This window comes from Jaculus jaculus, chromosome 2 (genome assembly GCF_020740685.1).
Source record: "Jaculus jaculus isolate mJacJac1 chromosome 2, mJacJac1.mat.Y.cur, whole genome shotgun sequence".
NCBI lineage: Eukaryota > Metazoa > Chordata > Mammalia > Rodentia > Dipodidae > Jaculus > Jaculus jaculus.
In genome coordinates, this window is record NC_059103.1 from 179868516 (window position 1) to 179891703 (window position 23188).

Consider the following 23188-nt stretch of genomic DNA (forward strand, 5'->3'; position numbering starts at 1 on the left):
ATCCAGAATTTGTCTTAAAGATACCTCAAAGAATAATCCTTAACAATCATAAAACTCATTAAAATATTTTCCCTGAACAAAAATAAAAGTGTCGGGCTGGAGAGATGGCTTAGTGGTTAAGTGCTTGCCTGTGAAGCCTAAGGACCCCGGTTCGAGGCTTGATTCCCCAGGACCCACATTAGCCAGATGCACAAGGGGGCACATGCATTGGGAATTCATTTGCAGTGGCTGGAGGCCCTGGCGTGCCCATTCTCTCTCTCTCTCTCTCTCCGTCTGTCACTCTCAAAGAAATAAATAAAAATAAACCAAAAAAAAAAAAACTTAAAAAATAGGGCTGGAGAGATGGCTTAGCGATTAAGCACTTGCCTATGAAGCCTAAGGACCCTGGTTCAAGGCTCGATTCCCCAGGACCCATGTTAGCCAGGTGCACAAGGGGGCGCACACGTCTGGAGTTCGTTTGCAGTGGCTGGAGGCCCTGGCACACCCATTCTCTCTCTCTATCTGCCTCTTTGTCTCTCTGCCTGTCGCTCTCAAATAAAAAAAATAAAATAAAAGTGTCTGCATTCAGAAGTAAAACAATATGAACTTATATAACAGTGATAGTGGAAATGTAAACAAAAGCCTTAGGAATATGCAGTGATTTCCTTTGTATATTAAGCAGCCAATATTTCATACACTCATCATGTCTATAGTTATCATAAAGATTTAAATATTTTAAATCTGAATAATGCATTTACTACCCACATTTACTTAACCCCCAAACCAGTAGAGCAGATGGCATTGTCCCTTCAGTAGCACAGCGACATCACAACACAAATTATAAAGGTGAGGCCACATTTAAGATTGTCTAGAACATACAGCCTTTTGAAGATTTCTCCACATGTTTCTTAAAACCTACTCAAACCTCCTCACCCCAGTTCAATAATCACTGTTTAAACATTCTAGCTCAGATTCTTTCTTTAACATCATATACCAGACAACTCTCTGTCTAACAATAGTGCATGGAAAAATAGTCTATCCCATTTGCACAGGTGTCAGTCATGTATTAACCATGTATTAACCATGTAATCGGTACTATTGGAACTAGGTGAGATTGCTCAGCAAATGAGGGCTCTTGCTGTGAAAACAAAAGGACGTGAGTTCAAATCTTAGCACCCACGTGAAAAAATCTGGGTATGGCTGCACACGCCTATGTCCCCAGCTCTGGGGGTAGGGGCAGAGGCAGGAAGAGTGCTGGGGCCTATTCATCAGCCAGACTATTTAAAAATGGTGAGCTCCACGTTCATTATGTAGTCTCAGGGTGGCCTCGAACTCAACAAGTTTCCTAAGTTCTTCATAACAATATAACCAACAATTCTTCATTTTCACAAACTAATACACTGTTACTCAGAAAACTTTTGTAGCCATAAATTGTCTGATCTATCCTGTCTCCATTTGAGAAGAAATCTTTCTAATTTTAACTTTTAATTTCAAGCAGTTTTTAAGCCAAACTCTGCTTAGGGTAGAACTAAAAATATACAATAAATGTTATTCCTGCTATTGAGCTCTTACATGTCAGTAAAGAAAGAATACACCAATAATAATGATCTATGTGATTAGCAATGGCATTATACACCATCCCGGTGGAGCACCCAGGAGACAGAGGGCGAAGAATAACATCATGCATTGTGCTTCATTCATTTCCTGAATATGTATTACATACTGCATCTTCCTAGTGCTTCTTGTAAGCAGAGGAGAGCAAAAAGTCATCATTTCAGTGAAAAGGAGAGTCATCATTCTAGGAGGAAAAGCAGGCAATAAACAAGAGACCAAGTGGAGGAGCAGGGTCCTTTCACAGTGTGACTATTCCCACAGATAGAATATGCGGGGAGGCCTGAGAGAATGTGACTTAAGAGGCTAAGGAGAAAATTGACAATGAGGAAGTCTTTAGGAAGAAAACTTGACCACTATCCATGTCTTAGAACCTTTGGAATAACTCTTACTATTAATAAATTATTCTCTACGTTTAGTCTAAAAAAAATTAAAAGATTAGTACCCACTATACTATCTAGAAATACTGATTTCTCTGGATGTCCCTTTGTTTAATCTATAAAATAAAGGACCTACTTCATAAATATTCTAAGGATTAAATAATCCAGTGATATCCCTGTGCTGTGGTTAGGGTAGATTATGTGTTTAACAGAACATTATTACCAAAAGTATAATGCCATTTTGGTTAATTTTTGCACATTTCTCCAGGGAAAATCTCTGCACTCTAAATTACATAAAATTAGATACAATTTTTGAGCACAATATCTCTGCCTGGTATTTTGCATAAATTATCTCATTCATTGCTTTTGTTTGTTTAGTGTTTGTTATTGAGACATGTTTTGTTATGTAGCTTAGGGTGGCCTATAGCTCATGCTCCTCCTGCCTCTACTTCCTAAGTGCTGGTGGGCTAACATACCTCACTGGGCTATATCTTGGTCTACAATGTCACATTTAATGAATATAGACTATGTACACAAAGAAAAAGCATAGGACAGAGATAAGGTTGGGAAACTATCACCCTCAGAAAGGATCAATATCTCTAGACAAGTATTACAACCACATTTCCAGCCAAGATGTTCCATTTAGAATTTCTCAGGTCTCCTTCCAAACAGAAAAATGAGCAGGATCGGTAACCATGCCCTAAAGAGCAAAAGCAAGAAAACTAAAGCAAGATATATGAGTCAGGCTTTCTCACATGCTCAGCAATTTACCAGTACTTTATCTGAAAAAGAGGACACATGGGAAAGATTTGACAATAAATCAAAATCTACAGCCGGTGAGTTATAACACTTTCACATAACGATTCATAAAAATATCAGAATTATATTTTATTTTCTAAATTCACTTGTTATTGTAATTTGAATCCCAATCCTGTCAGCTGAGATTTTCCTTTCTCAGCATGTTTCCAAATATCCATAATCTATGAACAGCATAATATCCAAACAACAGGAAAGAAGCCTGCCTCTCATCCGGCCAGAGTTATCAGTACCAAATAATCAATGCCAAAGCCTTCACATGATAATAGTTGCTATCATCATGGAAAGTTTTACATCAGGGCTAACTGAAAATTTCACCTAGCACACAGCTGTTTTCCTCTTGTATCAGGACCCAGAAATGAGAAACATTTTTAAAAAAATGTTCCATCAAGACTTAGGGTGTGAATAAGAATATCTTTGTTCAGTATGACAGACATGTTTTTTCATTCTCCCTGGACCTCTCCCATATAAAGACTCTACCATTTACAATCTTTAAGCTCAAATAGTTTTTCTTTTGCACATTTTTGCACATATGAGAAAAAATATTCCTTCTCAAAATTCAAGGTATTTAGTAAAGGTAAAACAGGAGACTTCGGAGTCAAATATGCATGTCCCTCCATCGTGGCTTTCAACAACTGCTTGAGTTTTCTGACATCAGCCTCATAATCCACAATAAAGGTGCAATGGAACTCTTCTGAAGTGAATGTCACAAATCGCAGGCAATTCTGAGAAATAGCATTGATCTAATTTCTATCAAGTTTCTTCTTCCCTTCCATCAGCTATTTCTGATTATTACACTAGAATACCTTTCGTTTCCCGGCTTATAATCACTGAGGCATCTCATATGCTGAGAAATGTTGGGATAAGTTAGCATTGAACCCCAGCTCAAAGTCCCATTACTTTACCCTTCTTCATATATTTTTTCCCTCGTCTTCATCTGATATCAGTCCTAAATAATATATCTACCCATTTCTTCCAGAAGTGCACTAGGTGATGCTCAGCAATTTTTGTAGAGGACTATGGCCATCACATAGCAACATGTCATCATGTAAATCCAACTCTGGTACTTTACCAACAGTAGGGCTGCCATCTTGTGACCCTGTGAGAACATGCATCCCTCCTCGGACTTACAGTCCAGTTTGGTCCCCTTATATATCTCTATATCTCTCTTTAAATAAAAAGAAAGAGAGAAAGAAAAGAAAAGAAAAGGAAAGGAAAGGAAAGGAAAGGAAAGGAAAGGAAAGGAAAGGAAAGGAAAGAAAAGAAAAGAAAAGAAAAGAAAAGAAAAGAAAAGAAAAGAAAAGAAAAGAAAAGAAAAACAAGACTCCACTAAACTTCTTCAGCCTCTTTTAGAATTGTGGATAAAACATCTATTTCGCTATAAATACCACATCTGTAATCCTACACTCAAAAAATTCTCTATTGCTATTCCCCTTCCTTAATTCATACTTCTTCCTCAAGCATTACCAAATCAAATCAAGTTTGTCTAAAGAGAATCTGCTAATTCATTCATGGTTATTTTTAATCAGAATAGAATCCAGAAAGCACTCTAACTCTTGCTAGAATGGTATTTTAAAGAGAACATTTACATACAGTAATGATTGGAGGAGTAAACAAACTTATGCATTAGCATCACCACACAGCCTTTTGTCAAGAAATTCATAAGTAATGCACTGAGACTAATAGTCCATGAGCCTCAACCATGAATCACCACTCAGCTCTTATTCTCTTTTATTCACTTTAACTGACCTTGAGGTGATTCCAAGCCCCTTCTTAGCACCATCATTCAACTTTTAAACCCCATCAATGACCTTACTCCATGATATGAAGTGCCCCACATTGATCATAATTGTCTTTTAAACCCTGTATTTCCAGACATATGTCAAGACAAAGCAGAGCAATCTGCAGGAAGAAATTCCCAGGGCCCCAATCAGAGCAGAGGCTTGGCTATGTTCAGACTTATTTAATTATCAAATCAAGTTTATCCTTCAACTGGCTCAATTAATATAATAAAATGCAAAAGGTCATTGATCATTTTGCTGAGGGCTATCTGAAAGCAAAATATCCTAGTTTCAGAACACTTTGTTAATATGCAGAAAGCAGAAGAACATGGATAGAGTCCAAACACAGAATGTATTGTTACCCTTTAAAGGATGGCATTAGAATATTAAAGGCTAACAGTTTTATATTCATTAACCAAGAACAGTTTCCAGAAGGAAGAATAGGTCTGAAAATGAGAATATTCCAGCCAAAATAAAGTACAATAACTATAGCACTTTGCTAATTTAAAGAACTCTAGACCCACACATCACTCCTCAATTATACTTTTGACATTTGGTTAGAAAATGAGTATTGACTCAATAATAATGCAAACATGCATTTAACAATGTTTATGTGGCAGTTTCTGTTCTAAGAACACCTCTCAACCTTTTGTACAGTGGAGACACTGAATGTTTGTTGCTGATTTGCTTTTCTCTGGAAGCCAAAACCAGAGCTTATACTATGTGAGATCCGACATTGATAAAGAGCCTATTCACAAATGAAGATTTCTTTCTATGACACCTGGAAAATCACTCATACAACAGAGGTTAATTATTTTCAGTACAAGTTAAATAGTGCAGCTATCACATCTGTTGTGTGGCTTTTCCTGGCCAGCATAACCATGTTTTTACTACTTGGGACTGTTGTGAGAGTAAGGAGAGGTGCAGGCATCATGTCCTGCCCTATGTCCTTGAAGGTAGACATAGACTGTGGGATCTAGACACTGGATGCCAACTCCAATTCATTCTTCTATGTGAGTTTGTCACTCATCAACACTTGACTTTACCATATTCTTTGTTCACAAAGCACAAAGTATGTCCAGACAATAGCAAGGCCCATGGCTATCCACAGATGTCTTCATGCCTGAATCATTCACAGATTCAAAACTCAGATATTTTTCTGAAGTAGTCAAGAATTCCAACAATATCTTAGGGAACTGTAGTCAAGAATTCCAACAATATTGTAGGGAACTGATGTATGAATTAAATCCTTATGACTTCCTGAGCAAACTAATAAGCTGATATCTGGTCATTAATTTCCATGTGCCCAGGTCCCATGTGACCATAGGCTAATAAGTACCTCACTAATAACTGAGCTGTGTCCTCAGAAATGCAAGACTTCAGTAATTTGTATGGTTATTTTATTTATTTATTATTTATTTATTTATTTATTTATTTATTTATTTATTTATTTATTTGAGAGCGACAGACACAGAGAGAAAGACAGAGGGAGAGAGGGAGAATGGGTGTGCCAGGGCTTCCAGCCTCTGCAAACGAACTCCAGACGCGTGCACCCCCTTGTGCATCTGGCTAACGTGGGACCTGGGGAACCGAGCCTCGAACCGGGGTCCTTAGGCTTCACAGGCAAGCACTTAACCGCTAAGCCATCTCTCCAGCCCTTGTATGGTTATTTTTGTATTTCCAATTTTCTTCTTTGCATATTTCTCTGGGAAGTAGAGTGGTGTGAAGGACTCTGTCTTCTTCTGACAACTTTCTTCTCCCAGCTATTTCCTTAATGTAGTACTCCAGTTTGGTGCCAAAACCCGCAAGGGATTTCAAGCTTACCAATGATTCATAGTAACATCATTATCTCTTCCAAATATTTCATAATAGGTGTAGCAAGTAAGTCTTCCACTTATTAAATGTGTTGATTTTTATTATTAGCTAGATAGAAGGTGGGCACTACAATCAAAAATAACAGTTCAGGGCTCAAGAGATGGCTTAGCAGTTAAGGCACTTCAGAAGCAAAAAGTTAAGGCCTACAAAGCCAAAGGACCCAGGTTAGAGTTCCCAGGACTCATGTAATCCAGATGCACAAGGTGGCACATGTGTCTGGAGTTTGTTTGCAGTGGCTGAAGGCCCTGGAGTGCCCATTCTCTCTTCCTCTATCTGTCTCTCTTTCTCTCTCAAATAAATAAATAAAATTATATAAATAAAATTATATATAAACTATTAGTGGACTGGAGAGATTGCTTAGTAGTTACAGCACTTACTTATCTGCAAAGCCAATGGACCTCGGTTTGATTCCCCAGGACCCACATAAGTCAGATGCACAAGGTGGTGTATGCATCTGGAGTTCATTTGTAGTGGCTGGAGGCCCTGGCATGCCCATTTTTTCTCTCCTTCCCTCTCTTTCTCTCTCAGTGTCTCTCCTTTCTCTCTATCTTCCTCTGCCTCATTTTTCCTCTCAAATAAATAAATTAAATTAAAATATTTTTTGTTCATTTTTATTTATTTATTTATTTGAGAGCGACAGACACAGGGAGAAAGACAGATAGAGGGAGAGAGATAGAATGGGTGCGCCAGGACTTCCAGCCACTGCAAACGAACTCCAGAAGCGTGCACCCCCTTGTGCATCTGGCTAACGTGGGACCTGGGGAACGGAGCCTTGAATCGGGGTCCTTAGGCTTCACAGGCAAGCGCTTAACCGCTAAGCCATCTCTCCAGCCCAAATTAAAATATTTTTATTAATTAGTTTTGTATTCAGCAAATACAGTCAATTTGGTACCACTGTCCTACCCCCTCCCCTGGCCCCTCTTTGTTGAGGTATATGGGTCATGTATTCTGGAGTTAGCTCACAGTTATGGGTAGGATAAATGTCTCTGCATATCATGACCCAACATGTGGCTCTGACATTCTTTCTGCCCCCTCTTCCCCGAAATTTCCCTGAGCCATATTGGGTTCATTTTTGGTCTGCTTCAGTGATGAGGTGCTGGGGGCCTCTGGGTCTCTGGATCTTTGATTTGGTAGGAGTTGATTTTTCTCTGTGTTGAACTCCTTCACCCTTGCGCTGGTACCCAGTTCACCAAGAAAAAAGCATCTCCTGGACTAGACAATAGGATGGGTGGGGAGGGAGGGGAAGGCAAGAGAGGGGTGGGAAACACAAATCTAGGCCCAAATGGCAATGGAACCATAAAATTCTACATCCTAAAAGGCAGCCCAAATGGCTGAACTTTCACCAGGCCCTTAGAGGGAACACTTGAGCCACAAGCCACTGGAGAGGGTATGATGAAGACTGACCTCAATCTTCTACAGCTTCTCTCAATCTCTCTCTCTCTCTCTCTCTCTTTCTTTCCTCTTTAACTTTTTTATATTAGTTATCTTTTTCTTCCTTTTCTTAGTGGGCACTGACCTGTAACTCCCAGTACCAGCATGTGGCTATCATCCACAATGAGCTTTTGATCAGAGAGACCTACAAGGTTTCCTAAAAGAAAGACAGATTTCTGTCAGGGTACTTAATGACCTACCAAAGGTTAGTGTTAAGACCCTACTGCTGAAGACACCTTATGTGGTTGACACATAAAATGGAATGGCATGGCTGGAAACTGGAAGAGAGTCAGTCCCCGGACAGCGCATCTAGTGCCAGAAGGTGCTACATGGGCAACTGGGGGAAAATGACCAATATCTGTCGAAGCAACTCATGGTCTAAAATACTTTTTAAAGTAATAGTAACAGGATGTTTCCAATTTTTTTTTTAAAAGATATTGATTCAACAGCTACCTTTGTTACCTGCATTTGAGCTATATGACTCTTCCTCTGTTTCTCCTGAGTTTTTATGTCTTCATCAACCAAACAGGAACAGTATCCGTCCTCCTACAGATCTCAGTGGGATATGATCACAAAAGTGCTAATAACATTGAAGAATTTTGCTAATTCCAAAGCCTCATCAATTAACTGCTGTCAGGACTCCATTAAGGACTCAGGGGGTAAAAACAAGGTCCTTTTATTGCTTTGTTGCCTTGATCTTTTAAATGTAGCAAAAAAAAAAAAAAAAGGAAATAATAAATATTGAAAGGGCAAAAGAGATGCACCCTCGCTCCTTGTGCACTGTATATTGTCCTCACCCTTGAACACAGTTCCTTCAATCAGCCTATGCCTTACTCTCTCTTGGATCATAAATGTTCCCTGTGGACTTGGTCCCTCAGCAAAGAAAAATGCTGGGCACTATTTCATCTTTGAAAAAAATAAATAAATAAAATTGATACTCTTCATCCCTCTCTGTCAAGTCCTCTTTCTCTATTCCCCTTTTCAGCAACATATATATATATATATATATATATATATATATATATATATATAATGATATATATATATCATTATCTATCATCTCTATATCTACTTATATGACTGCCTCTATTTCTCTCTTTCTCTTTGAACTCACTCCAAACAGTCTGGTATAATACATGAAAGTTTACATTATTAGGAATAAATAATATTTTATTTTGTTTCTTATATTTTCACATATCATATTTTTCTCCAATTTTTAAGTGTAGAATATCATTTAGATTTGTCTTTATTCTATCTTTGTTGAGTCCTAGTGTCTCTGTAAAATAATTTAGTACTTTTATAGTAAGAATTGTTGCTCAGAATTTCTCCAAAGACAAAAGTGTATTTCCTACTCTCACATACTATATAACTTAAAATGACATATTAGAACTACAACTACCACTCATTCTTATCACTCCTATAGGTAGAGATGAAGAGAAATAAACTATAAAAGAAAGACAGCACAAACTTACATAAAACTTGTACACCAATGTTCGTAACAGTATTATTCATTCACATAAAAAATGAAAGTAATGTTTAAATAAAATGTGATATATTCATACTATGAAATATAATTTCCAGAAACAAATGAACTACCAATATATTCTACAATAATTTTAACCATCTAGATATTAAGCTAAATAAAATAAGTTCTACACAAAAGACTATGTGGTTCCATTTATGTGAATTCTTCAAAATTGACAAATCAATAAGTGCCATTACATAGATCAGTAGTTGTCTGGACCTAAAGAAGGTGGGGAAAAGATGGTGTAAGACTATTAAGGGTAGTGGGGTTTTTCTGAGATAATAAAGGAATCTAAAATTAGATTATAGTTATGGTGCTTATCTCTGGGACTATATTAAGAACCATAACTTTATACACTATAAATATGTGAATTTCATTATATGTAAAATTATATTTCATTAAAGCAATATATTTAGTCATAATTTAAGCTGGAAGCATACATCCCAGATGTATGATGTAGAGAAGGACCCTTCACTTCTGTGTCCTTCCTTTTAAAGTTCTATAGCTCCATTCTATTCAGGAGATAAACAACCAGCAAACTGAAGTTGAGACACATTCCATATAATATTACATACACTCCTCAAAGATGTCAAATCCATTAAAAAAGGAAATATATAGAAACTCTAACAGCCCAGAGAAACCTAAGTAAATGTAATAATTAAATATAATGTGATATTCTAGAATAAAATAAGGACATGGAAATGAATTAGTGAAAGCTCATTAAAATATGGGGTTAATTGCCTCCATGAAAAAATTATCAACACTGATTAATTGGTCATGATAATGTCCCAAACTAAGGTAAATGAACAGTAACTGGTGCACTTTAATACAGAGTATATAGAAACTCTCTGTCCATTATCTTTGCATCTTTTAAATAAATCTAACATTATTCTACAAAATAAAGCAATATATAATGTAACAAGTATCTCAGTACTAAATAATAATGATAGCAATGACAGAAGATGCCTCTGTAGGTTACAAGAGTGAACTCAAGTAGCCTGATTTTTCCAGAAGCATATATAGATAGACAGACAGATAGATAGACAGATATATGACATTATGTCCACTCCAGGATCTATAGTTCTAATTTCACTCACCAGATAGAAATATATTCAATTTAAGGCGGGCATGGTGGCACACACCTTTAATCCCAGCACTCAGGAGGCAGAGGTAGGGGGATTGCTGTGAGTTTGAGGCTAGCCTGGGACTATAGAATGAGTTCCAGGTGAGACCCTGTCTCAAAAACATGAAACAAAAAAACTAAGTCATTGACTAGAACCTTTACTCAGAAGCTTTATAAAGATGACAGAAGAATCTTGTGCTTTGAAGGACAATCTACACTCTCTAAGAGAGAACTATTGGCCATTTACTCCATGTATTTAAACACAGCAGAATAAAAGATGAGCACCAGCACTTGATATTAAAGTCTCCAGCTGACCCTCCCAAAGAAGGTAATCCTTAACCAAGGACAGAAGTGCATCCAGTCTCGATCCCCCTGTCTGTGCCCTGTTCATTTCCACCATCTCTATGGACATATTCTCTCTTTTCATACTGTGTTTTCAACAGTTGACATGTAAGGTCTCCTTTACCTGTCTTCCATATACTCAAAATGACTGCCTGTTCCACATCGACTAAAATGCTCCCACCAGAACTCCAACCAGTTAGTTCTACTAACCTGTAATATTATCCACTTTCAGTACTCTGCTGGGCCTGTGGCTGAACCGCCTTTGAAAGCTTTGTCCCTCCTTCTGTCCTAGTAATGGAAGCCCAACTTTCCATGGAGTATGACATCACTTTTTCATAACATGAGGCCTTGTGTAAAGGCTTGTTAAGAAATGAGGTAGCTCCACTTCCTTACGTGTCTGCAATTAGGGTTTCCACACCATGCACTACTCACATGCTTGTAAACAGTCATATACAAGTCTGCCTCTCTCTACTTTGAGAGTCCATTTTGGCCAGAAAACTCTTACGAACCAGCATCAACCCATGTCTAGGTCTGATACCTTCATAGCACCAGCATTTCCTTCTGTTTTACTGTTTCTCAGTTTACATCACATTTAAAGTGAATGAAGGAATTGCCAATATCTCCCTGGGTCTTTGTCCACTCCTCAAGAGCTAGTGCATGGGTAAATTCTTTCACAGTCAAAAATATATTGTAAGATCATTCTGCCAAATCATGCCGTGCTGCTTCTGAAGACCTTAGAACTTAGAGATGTGGCTATAGTAAAGAAGTGATCTTCTTGGGCTGGTGAGATGGCTTAGCAGTTAAGCACTTGCCTGTGAAGCCTAAGGACCCTGGCTCAATTCCCTAGGACCCACATGAGTCAAATGCAGAAGGGGACACACACATCTGGAGTTTGTTTGCAGTGGCTGGAGGCCCTGGTGCGCCCATTCTCTCTTTCTCTCTCGCTCTCTCTCTCTCTGTCACTCTCAAATAATAAATAAAAATAATCAAAACAAAACTTTTTTTAAAAGAAGTGATATTCTGGGCTGGGGAGATGACAAAGCACTTAAGAAAACTTTCTGCTAAGCATGAGGTCCTGGGAGGGTCTGAGATGGCCAGAGTTTGATAGACTCCCCAGAACCCATGTAAACAGCTGAGCAAGACCACACACATCTGTAACCCCAGGCCATAGGGTCAGAGAGCAGAAAGTAAGTGGTGCTCTCAAAATGAAGGTCTGGGTTGAGTGAGAGACCTGGTCTCGAGGAAATACATGGATGAAATATAGAGAATAACATTTAAAGTTCTCTAGCCACTGCATGCATGTGCATGACCAGCATATCTGCTCATATATACACTTACTCACCTACATACAACATATGCTCTACACACATACACCCACCCACACCACACACACACACACACACAGAACAGTGGTCATTATACTGCTATATTCTCCATGCACTACCATGGCCAAAAATCAAAGTCAGTTCTTAACAATAATGTGGCCCAATTCCAAGTCTATATTAGTTTCCCTGTTTTCATGATAAAGAATAATAGCAGAGATAAAATTTGAATAACCACAGTGAAATTAATTGGGCATGAAAGACAGCCTCTCAGCTATTTCCTTCTAGGCTTTGCTCCTATATTGAGAAAATGCTCCTAAACTCCAAGCAGCTCTACCAAAACCTTGTGAACATTTTAGAGTGATGAAACATGATCAAGGATATCTGTAAGCAATTAGAAATAATTATAGGATTAAATGTGATCTGTATCATCTCACTGGAGATAAGTTCTTCTTACTCTTAGAATCACCAGTATATTGTCTTCACTTCATCCTGCTTTTAAATTCATTTAAGTATGTCTAATAAAAAAGCTTTAATGCATTAAGGCTTTATTTGACTAATTAACCCAACCTCCATTTAAGAGGACTTTTTTAGTACTAAAGTACATTTGTAAAAAATCCTCTAATTATACTTGATGTGTTAAAATTCGAAAAGTATGGTTACAAATTCTCAAATAATATTTTCTATGTCTCAGCTTATTTAACATTTTCTGGAAACACTTTAGATTATGTACTGTACTAAATTCCTATGAGCAGAGAAATGAATGCACTTGCCCTTGCCTTGAAGATATTCACCATGTAATAGATTGAAAGAAAATATAGTTCATTGCAACAAAATGTTTGAAAGAGATGTTGAAGTAAGGAGGGAGGCTGCAGAAGTGCAGGGAGAGATACTGACCTTGAGACTGGTTGCTCTTCTTTGACATGGTGAAAGTTACAGTCTCCTCTCTGAGATTTAGTAAAAAGTGGTTAGTGAATGCCAAATGTGTGTTTAATGCTTCAGATGGGAATGGTAGAGAAAACATAAGCATGAAATTTAACCTTTCTTTTGAAATTTGGCAGCTGTAAATGTGATGGGCTTATCCTTGGTATTTTAGTGACCCTAATGGGTATAACACAATAGAAATCTCACTGTGGAAAATGATAACAGAATAAAATACACAGGAAAAATGATAGCTTTGGCCTACATAGACACAGATTTGAATCACTGTCCTGACCTTCACTACTTATGCAGCTTTGGACAACTAACATGAACTCTCTATACTTCAATTTGTTCATATGTAAAATACAGTTAATGATAATTTACTTAAGGAATTAGTATAAGTATTAAGTAAAATGTCCATGCAGTACTTATCAGAGCCCATTGGCCATCATAAAGTATTCACATGTGACAATCTGGTTACAGAGCAAGACATGAATTCCATTGCAGGATGCTTAGTCCATATTAGGAAGGCAAGCAGTAGCCTAAGGTAGGAGAACTGGAATATCAGGCTAGGGATAGAGATAAGGATGTGTGATGATTACAAGGAGGAGAAATAAGATGAGGATGATTATGGTAATGATGACAATGAGTGAGATAATTACTTTAGTTCCATCAAAAGCCCAGGATATTGATTAGCATGTTGAGTCTTTGATTTCTCAAAAGCATATAAAATGGTCTCTAATAAACTTGAAATCCAGCTTACAAAATAATTTTGTTTCAATTGATGTGAAACTTGAGTGGACACTCCTAATCTCTAAAAGAAATCAGACTCTTTGGGATGTCTTACCTGATACGATGTGAACCAAATTACATCTTCTCAAGGAACAACTGCTGTATACTTATGGTAAAATAGAGAGTTCTGTATCCTGCAGGCATTAAATCAGAAGTGAAGCTCAAGAAGCAATGACTTGGGGGACTCGAAGGCCTGGGACAAAATCTCCAGAAGACAAAAAAAACTTGAAGATGATGGGAAAGTAGCCTGAGCAACAAAAGAGGCACAGCAAGTTGGCAGGAGGTAGAGACTCACTAGGGTCATGGCAGAGAAGTAACATGAGAGTGGATTAAAAAGATAGAAGGCTTAGATCAAAAGAACTGAGGAAGGAGGCAAGAGTTTGCTATGAGTCAAGGGAGAACAGCAGTAGGAGGGGGAGGGGAGAATTACCCTCACATTGCCATCCTCACAAAGTGTTTCTAGGTCTGGTAAGAGAACTCCATGTCAGAAAATTGAGAGGGCTGAGGAACAACAGCAACATTCCAGCTCAGAAGACCATACTGGCTTCATCACTAGAATTAAGCATGAGGTGGAAGTCAAGTTTATAGGAGATACTACTGCTGGAGATTGAGTCTAGATGAGGATTCTTCATTTCTGTCCCAAAGAAGTTACAAATCTCTCTAAAGACAGGGAAATGCCCCCTTCTCAGTTCCAGAACAAGCCAGGGGCTAAAGATGAGGTGGAGGACATTTTCATGACAGAGGGAGGAAGAATAAGTTCATTTTGTTTTGGTCATTTTCAGGTTCTGAACATCTAAAATGTCTAAACTAAATGGTAGGATATCTCAAATACCGCAAGAGATTCAAGAAAACTAAAATTGCTTTAAATGTCTGAAATGGAAAGCAATTAGTTATTATCTATACACCTGGAAATAATCATAGCTATAATTTTTATACATTTGCCATGTAGTTGAATACTATAATCTCTTTAGAGTGCCATTAATGAAAGAGTAGCATTTCCATAGTGCTTTAGAGTGTTAAAGTCCCATCCCATTCATTGTTTCATTTTACTCCCCAGTAATTCTGTGAAGCAAAAGAAATAATATTAATAAGCATATCTCCAGATGTACAAACAACTTGATTAAGGTCTTAAAACCCTTCACAGAGTAAAAGCCAAGTGATCTTAGCGTGAGACCAAACCAACCCCCAGTATCCCCAGTACCCCACTGAGCACTGAGCACTGGGGTAGGAAGATGAATCTGCTAAATTATGACCTTGGATGATAATCTTGCCCCTGAGAGATCTTTATATTAACTTTATCCTGCCTATATTCTCTGCCTCTTTGCCTTACTAATACTTCAGAATGTTTCAGCTCTGGGAGGGTGTGTGTGTGTGTGTGTGTGTGTGTGTGTGTGTGTGTGTGTGTGTGTATGCCAGGGTCTCTTGCCATTGCAAAGAAATACTTGTCTCATTTTTACATGGGTGGTTGGGGAATTGAATCCTGGCCTGGAAACTTTACAAGAAAGTGCCTTTAACCAATAAGCCATCTTCTCAGCCCTAGAATGCAGTTTTTCCTCTCTTTTAAGCTGAAACAGAGGTGAGCTGTGAGAAGAGCAAACACTTTGGGTGCAGACTCGACTCCATCCCCAGCTCTAAGGCTCTGCACCCTCTTCCAAAATGCTAATCAGCAAGTGTACCTCAACTTTATAATCTGAAAACGTGGCAGATACAATACCAATTTAAGTAGTTTTAAACATTTTGAAGGTAATAACAAATATGGAACATCTCATATGGTATCTTGTACATAACAGGCCTCCACTAAACATTTCATTTTTGCTTTGTCCCTTTTCACACTATTGTGTGACTTCATTTAATTCTGGAAGGTGGTCCCATCTTCACTTTACAGAAGAGTTCAGAGACAGATTACAATAATTTCTTAGGGCTGGGAATCAAGTAAGGAAAGATGGGATTGAATCTGGGTTACCTACCGCTTCTCACAGACACTTTAGGTGGCCTGTGTTTAAAGCCAAACTCTGAGTTCATCCTTTACAGTAATGAATGACTCGGCCTGCAGACAACATCCTTCTGCTGGCCCCCGCTCATCGCTCCCTGTGTGCTATTTCTCTTCTGTCAAATTCCTGTATAAAGACATTGGGAGTTCCTAAGATAGAAAGTCCTGGAAGTCCAGATTAAATCACTTATGGTTAAATCACTAAGGGTGGGGCTGTGGAAGATAGCTTTTTCTGGGAAGTCCTTGCCTCACAAGCATGAGGGCTGGAGTTTGAGTCCCAAAACTGGCAGTGCGACATGAATTTGTAACACCAGCTGGAATAAGTAGACACAAGAGAATCCATGGGCTCATCTTGCTGTTTCCTGTCTTGTTGGGACTTCATTCTCTCTCTTTCTCCACAGGTCACCAAGATGCTGGCAGTGGTTGTAATTCTTTTTGCCCTTTTGTGGATGCCCTACAGGACTCTCGTGGTTGTCAACTCATTTCTCTCCAGCCCTTTCCAAGAAAATTGGTTCTTACTTTTCTGCCGAATTTGCATTTATCTCAACAGTGCCATCAATCCAGTGATTTACAACCTCATGTCCCAGAAATTCCGCGCAGCCTTCAGAAAGCTCTGCAACTGCAAACAGAAGCCTACAGAAAAGCCAGCTAACTACAGTGTGGCCCTGAATTATAGTGTCATCAAGGAGTCAGACCATTTTAGCACGGAGCTGGATGATGTCACTGTGACTGACACTTACCTCTCTGCCACAAAAGTGTCTTTTGATGATACCTGCTTGGCTTCTGAGGTAACCCACAGCCAGAGTTGACTGTAAATTGGAAGAAAATGGACGATAGACAATCAGAATCTGTGTAGTTTTCTACAAGAAAGGAAACAGCCTATGTGTGTGTGTATATATATATACATATACATATATACATATATATATACTCACATATATATTCACACACATATATATACACACACATATATATACACATACTTTGACCCATGATAATGATTCAGGTTTTCTGTTTTACCAAACTAGTATCACAAAAATAGGACATACTCGACAGAGCGAAATGTGGGCAAATAAAAGTACAGCCTCTTTTATTTAATGTGAAAAATCACTATGTATTCCATGGTAATCATATTTTAGTAAAATCTAGACATCAATGCATCAACTTAAATTTTTCATATTAGCCTTACTAAATGTGGTTCCACTGCTCATCACCAAATATCTACACATTTATTTATAGCATGAAGATTTTGAATTCTTTTAATTTAATATTTTAGTTTATCAAAGTCCAGTATAATTTCATGAATATATGAAACTATAGAAAACATAGAAAAAATACTATTTATTGAGTAAAAATAAGGCATCAGACATTTTACTCTATTAAAATGATTATCATAATACTTAAAAGATTCAGAAATGGTTTCCAGCTTACACAATAGATAAGTATTTGATTTTAATGTAAAACTCAAAATACAAAAAAATTATAAATTGAGGAGGCATGTTGATTTGATCTTGGGATACATCCAGTCTTATCAACTCTTCCTAATGGTGGGTGGTACAAAAACATCTCTGACTTAAATAGCTGGAAATACCAGCAAACAAACAATGAATATTGAAATGTACAGACAGCTTAAGGCTGAGTGTTGAAAGAAAGAGTTTACCTTTTTTCTCTGAAATTTTTATGGAAGAAAATTCCTTTTAGCATCCCTCTGTGTAAACTACTGAGCCGTGTCAAGTGAGCCTTCCTAGCTGATTCTAGCTTCAAAGTCTGAAACCATGCAAAGCTTAGTTATTCTTCTGAATCATCCAGAACCTGGCTTCCCACAGCACGATGAAGACCTCCTAGAGCCTCCTTTCAGTCCGCCAATTTTAACCAGCCTGCAGCTGCCTTTCCTTCCTTCCAACCTATTGTTTATAGGTTCATTTTTGTTTTCAAATGTTACTGCTATTTTGTTTATGGATTCTAAATCAAAGCATTGAGAAAGTTTGCTGGTCAGACTGTTATTGGAAATGAAACTTTATCATCAGTGTCTCATATTTGATAGGTTTGACTTAGACCTTCTATTCCACTCATCATTATACACGTGTGAATGCACATATACCCTGGACATTTGTCAGGTCCTAATTCAATCCCTATCAAATGACTCGCCTACTGAGCCTTCACTAACCAGCTCTCCAAGGGCATAAATTGTTTTTGGTGATAGTTTAGTATTCAATAATTTTCAGTAAGTGGATCAAAAAGCATCTGTGTTTTAAGTGACCCATGCAGAGTATTCTGGCACTATCCCCTTGCCAGATTACATCTTTGTTTCATAGATTTTCTCTGGACCCTGACTGCTACTGATAATTACCCTCCTCTAGCTTCCTAATGAAGATGCACTGGTCTATTTTGGAAAGATCTGTTTTCAATGCTACCACATGGAGGGCCATCCAGGACCCATTCTGGAATGTGCTTTTATGACAGTTGGTCTAATCTACTCCAGGAAGACATTCTTCTCCTTCCATGGTAACAGTAAACAAATGCAAGAAAGTATTTACAGAAAGTATCCCAACTATCTGTGCAACACTACACAACTAAATTTTCACCCTGGATGAAATATCAGTGTGGGAGTCAAATTATGGGCCAGAGTCATCGAGGGCCACATCTACGGGCTCTTGTTCCATGGAAAACAAAACATGTCCATATGTGCATAAACGGATCTAGAAAGTGAACTGGAACACATCCGACATGTTGTGTTAGGGAAGTGAACTAACATAGCATCTACTATGTGTTAGGGTGCTGGTAGACACAACATTATCTTCATCACAGTATCATGACTTCAGTGATTTCTCTCATGAGAAGATCAGGAATCAGGAATCCATGCTGTTTCCCTAAGATGTATGCCTACTAAGGAGAGAGACTTTTTTTTTTCTTTTGTAAAGCTGATAATCTGATTAAATTCTTATGATCTAATATACATATATATATATATATGCATATATATATGAAGGGTAATACCAGATGTTGAAATAGTGATGGACAAAGCACAGTACACCCTTCTAACCTTTAAATCTTTAATGTATAGACTCTGTTTTCCACTTTTCACTTTTAAAACGTTATTTGCTAATAAATAATTTATTGGTTTTAGAGCACATGGGAACATCAACAGAATTCAGTTTATGGTGTTTCAACTCTAAAGCAAATAGCATCATAAAATTAAATGTTCCTGTGTAATACCCATAGATGCTTGAGTGTACACAGAGGAGGTGCAAGTTTCCAAAGTATTCTGTATCATATTGTATTAAATCATAAAACATTTTCATAAATAATCAAAATTTAATATACTGTCAAATGTAAATTAAAAACTGCAGGTAGAGTTAAATAATGTTATTAAGAGACTCCCTTAATAAAATTATTTGAGTTGTTTATAACTTCCAATTCCATGAATTACTGAATGCTTTTGGTTAGGTTTTACACCCAAGGCAAATAAGCAATGGTACATGAATGAAACAAGCAAACATAAATTCCCCCCAGTTCTTCTTCCTCAAAATTGTGATATAGTTTTAAAGCAGAGTATACAACAGAAATGTTCCATATGCTGAAAACAAATAGAAAAATCCAAATTCTATGTATTCTTAAATAGATTATAAACACATAGAGCCATATATGTTAATATCTGCCAAAAGAAATGATCAGTTTGTGTGAAACACCTAAAAGTAAAGCTAAAGGAGAAATTGTAGCTAAAATTTAGTTTACTGTAACTAAGTATAAAACATAAAATTGAATTTTTTAAATTTTTGAGTATGTTAGAATAGTAAAGACCAATTGTTTAGTAAAACAGAGTATATACTGTTTTGATCTCCCTTTAAAAATAAGAGCTGTGGGTTTTGTGAGATTGCTTAGTGGTTAAGGCACTTGCCTGCAAAGCCAAAGTACCCAGGTTGGATTCCCCAGGACCCATGAGTAAGCCAGATGTACAGGTGGTATATACACCTGGGGTTTGTTTGCAGTGGCTAGAGACTCTGGCATAGCCATTTTCTCTCTTTTTCTATGTCTTTCTCATAAACAAAAAATAAATAAATACTTAAAAATAAGAGCTGGGTAGTTAAACAATTTTAAAACTTAAAAAATGATAGAAATAAGCTGGGCATGGTGGCGCATGCCTTTAATCCCAGCACTCAGGAGGCAGAGGTAGGAGGATCGCCGTGAGTTCAAGGCCACCCTGAGACTACAGAGTTAATTCCAGGTCAGCCTGGACCAGAGTGAGACCCTACCTCAAAAAAAAAAAAAAACCCAAAAAATGATAGAAATAAAAACATTAATTTTGAAGAATATTTTAAAAAGTTAAATCATGTTATAAATATCATTTTTGCTCCTCAACTCAAGATGGTTGAAATATTGTATAAGTGTAAGGAAACTACATGTGAATTAGAGAATATTTGCAGGCAAATAGTCAGTCCTAAGTTTAAGAAAAATTTGTTTTCAAGTGTGTGGAATCACTGATTGAATGTAATGATAAAAGCATAAAAGTATTTTAATAATTTATTTTCTGCTTCTTTGTCTGTCATAGTTAACAGCCATCAAAATCAGCATTTAACTGAGTAAATTGAATTTTTTTAAACTAGCTCACATGCAAAATTCTTATAAGCCCCTATCATGATTCTTTTTTCTTCTTTTCCTTTCTTGCATCCCTCCACAAGCATCAGTTTCCTCACAGCAGGAAGGTTCAACTCACTTCACTCAAGGCTACACATGGATCGCAAGCATCTTAAAACAGAAGTACCAATATTCTCTCATGTGAACTTAAGTATAAGAAAATTTCATATAAATGTTCATTCTATAAGAGTCACTGTTAACCGGTGGAAAACTTATCTGAGGGTTCTATAACTCTTGTTAACTTTGCCATCATTTGCATGGTATGAACCATGTGTGGAGTTGAGCTGCTTGATATGGCTTTTTTCTGAGAAAGCATAGTAGAAGTATGGTATGTCAGGAACCAAAATAAGAACCCACAATTTTTTAAAGGAAAAAAAGACTTCCCATTCTAACAAAACTCACAAGTGGGCAAAACAAGATCCATATAATATCATCTCTAGATGCAACTCTGGCAGTATTTAAAACATGAATTGAAGATATAAGAAGTATTTTAAAGAATAAATTATTAATTGTCTATTTGAAAGGTCTAAAAATGATTTTATGTTAGAATTGTTTATATATTCTGTTTCGATTTTATAGACTTTAATTAGAAATATCAACTATATTTTTTTCTGAACATCACCACACAAGAATAAGCAAGGCTAGATAGGACATTGCAATGTTTTACATCCTGCATTGAGTTCATAATTATAATCTCAAATCACCCAGCAACTGATGTCATTCAGGAGAGTTACACATTGGTGACCAGTTTGTCATTGAGACGGTTAGCACCAAATGGACTATGCTGATAAACCTAAATCTATATTGTTCCAGGTTCAATATTCAAATAATCTCCATTGATAAAAATGATCCTGTCTCTACACCACATTGTCCTACCAAAAGAGATAAACAGCAAAGTTCTATACCAATGACACACATGGTGACTCAATGGGTGATTAATTAATATTTTAGAAATTCCATCAACAAATTTAAAGGCTGGAATATGTAATATCGGTTTGGATATTGCATTGTCTGAAATCATCAATTGTGGGTCTAGTGAGATAATAATAGTTTAAATAGTCAATAAACATAGTTGTAAATTCTTGAAGGATATACACCTGGGTCAAGTCCATACTACAAACTCTAGTCTGGAATGATGAAGATGAAAGTCCTGGGAAAACTTAGTTATAAGGAGTTATAAGGATGAGATAGTGCTGGAAAGATGGCTTAGTGGTTAAGTGCTTGCCTGTGAAGCCTAAGGACCCCAGTTCGAGGCTCAATTCCCCAGGACCCACGTTAGCCAGATACACAAGGGGGTGCATGCATCTGGAGTTCATTTGCAGTGGCTGGAAGCCCTGGCGTGCCCATTCTCTCTCTCTCTCTCTCTCTCTCTCTCTCTCTCTCTCTCTCTCTCTCTCTCTCTCTCTCTCTCTCCTTCTTTCTCTCTCTGTCTGTTGCTCTCAAATAAATAAAATAACAGCAAAAAAAAAAAAAAAAAGGATGAGATAACCAGTGGAATTAGCAAGCCTTCTTCCAAGCCCATCTGTGATTCTTTCCTTCTTTACAGAGGAATGGACTCAACTCTCATACCAGAGGCTATTCTCTGACTGCCAAACAAGGCCAAATGCAAACTTTCTCAACACTGTCTTGGACTGTATTGATAAAGAGGGAAGCCTCTCAGAAAAGAAAACAAATGCAAAATGCTACTAAAGGAAGGACTTCTCTAGCCAAAGATCTGCACTCAGAAATTAATAAGGATATTGTGGTAGTTTGATTTACATAGGAATTAGGGCTTATGGGTATGTGCAGTCAGGTTCACATTGCTGGTAGAAATCACCTGACCAAGAGCAGCTTTTGGGGAAAAGGGTTTATTTTGGCTTACAGACTTGAGGGGAAGCTCCATGATTGCAGGGGAAAACAATGGCATAAGTAGGGGGTGGACATCACCACCTGGCCAACATAAGGTGGACAATAGCAACGGGAGAATGTGCCAAACACTGGCAACGGAACACTGGCTATAATACCTATCAGCCTGCCCCCAACATTACACTGCCTCCATCATCTGGGAACCTAGTACTCAGAACACCTGAGTTTATGCGGGACACCTGAATCAAACCACCACCCGGCATTATAGCCAATTTCCCCTTGCCAATCTTTGTCATACTTTTCTGTGGCTGTTGTCCTAATGATGCTGACCAGAAGGTGATGTCCAACTTCTGCTCATGCCATCATTTTTCCTTGCCATCATGGAATTTCCCTTTGAGCCAGTAAGCCAAAATAAACCATTATTTCCCCATAAGCTGTTCTTGGTCAAGTGTTTTCTGGCAGCAATGTGAACCTGACTACAACAGACATTATGTTGCTGAAATGATCTAGTAAGAAAGCAAAATATTTACTCCCTAGGCATGAATAACAATTTGAATTGGTACATATAAAAATTATTGGGCTTATCATCATCTGTACATTGCTTGAGTATGGTCCAAGCACTTTTCCTCTGTTAGGTGATTTTGATCCTATCATTAGCTCAGAACACCTTGAAATCCACTTTTTCTTGTTTGGGGCCTCCACATAGACCTTGAAAATTCTTGTTTATCAGATAGTTCTTAAGCAAATATCCATAAAACTTCTTGAAGGCAAGTCCATTTCAACTTTCTGTTCCAAAAATTAAACTTAGATGGTGATCTTA

At 37.5% G+C, this 23188-nt stretch overlaps 1 protein-coding gene across 1 annotated transcript in view; it reads left to right on the forward strand.

The window, feature by feature from the left end:
* Nucleotides 1-22407, forward strand: part of Trhr (thyrotropin releasing hormone receptor) — a 40552-nt gene extending 18145 nt beyond the window's left edge. Inside the window, exons 3-4 of the mRNA XM_004661392.3 lie at nucleotides 16290-16676; nucleotides 22070-22407. Of these exons, the coding sequence (XP_004661449.2) occupies nucleotides 16290-16676; nucleotides 22070-22276 (594 nt within the window). The 3' untranslated portion in view covers nucleotides 22277-22407. The remainder of the gene's footprint in view (nucleotides 1-16289; nucleotides 16677-22069) is intronic.
* The last annotated feature ends 781 nt before the right edge of the window (nucleotides 22408-23188 follow it).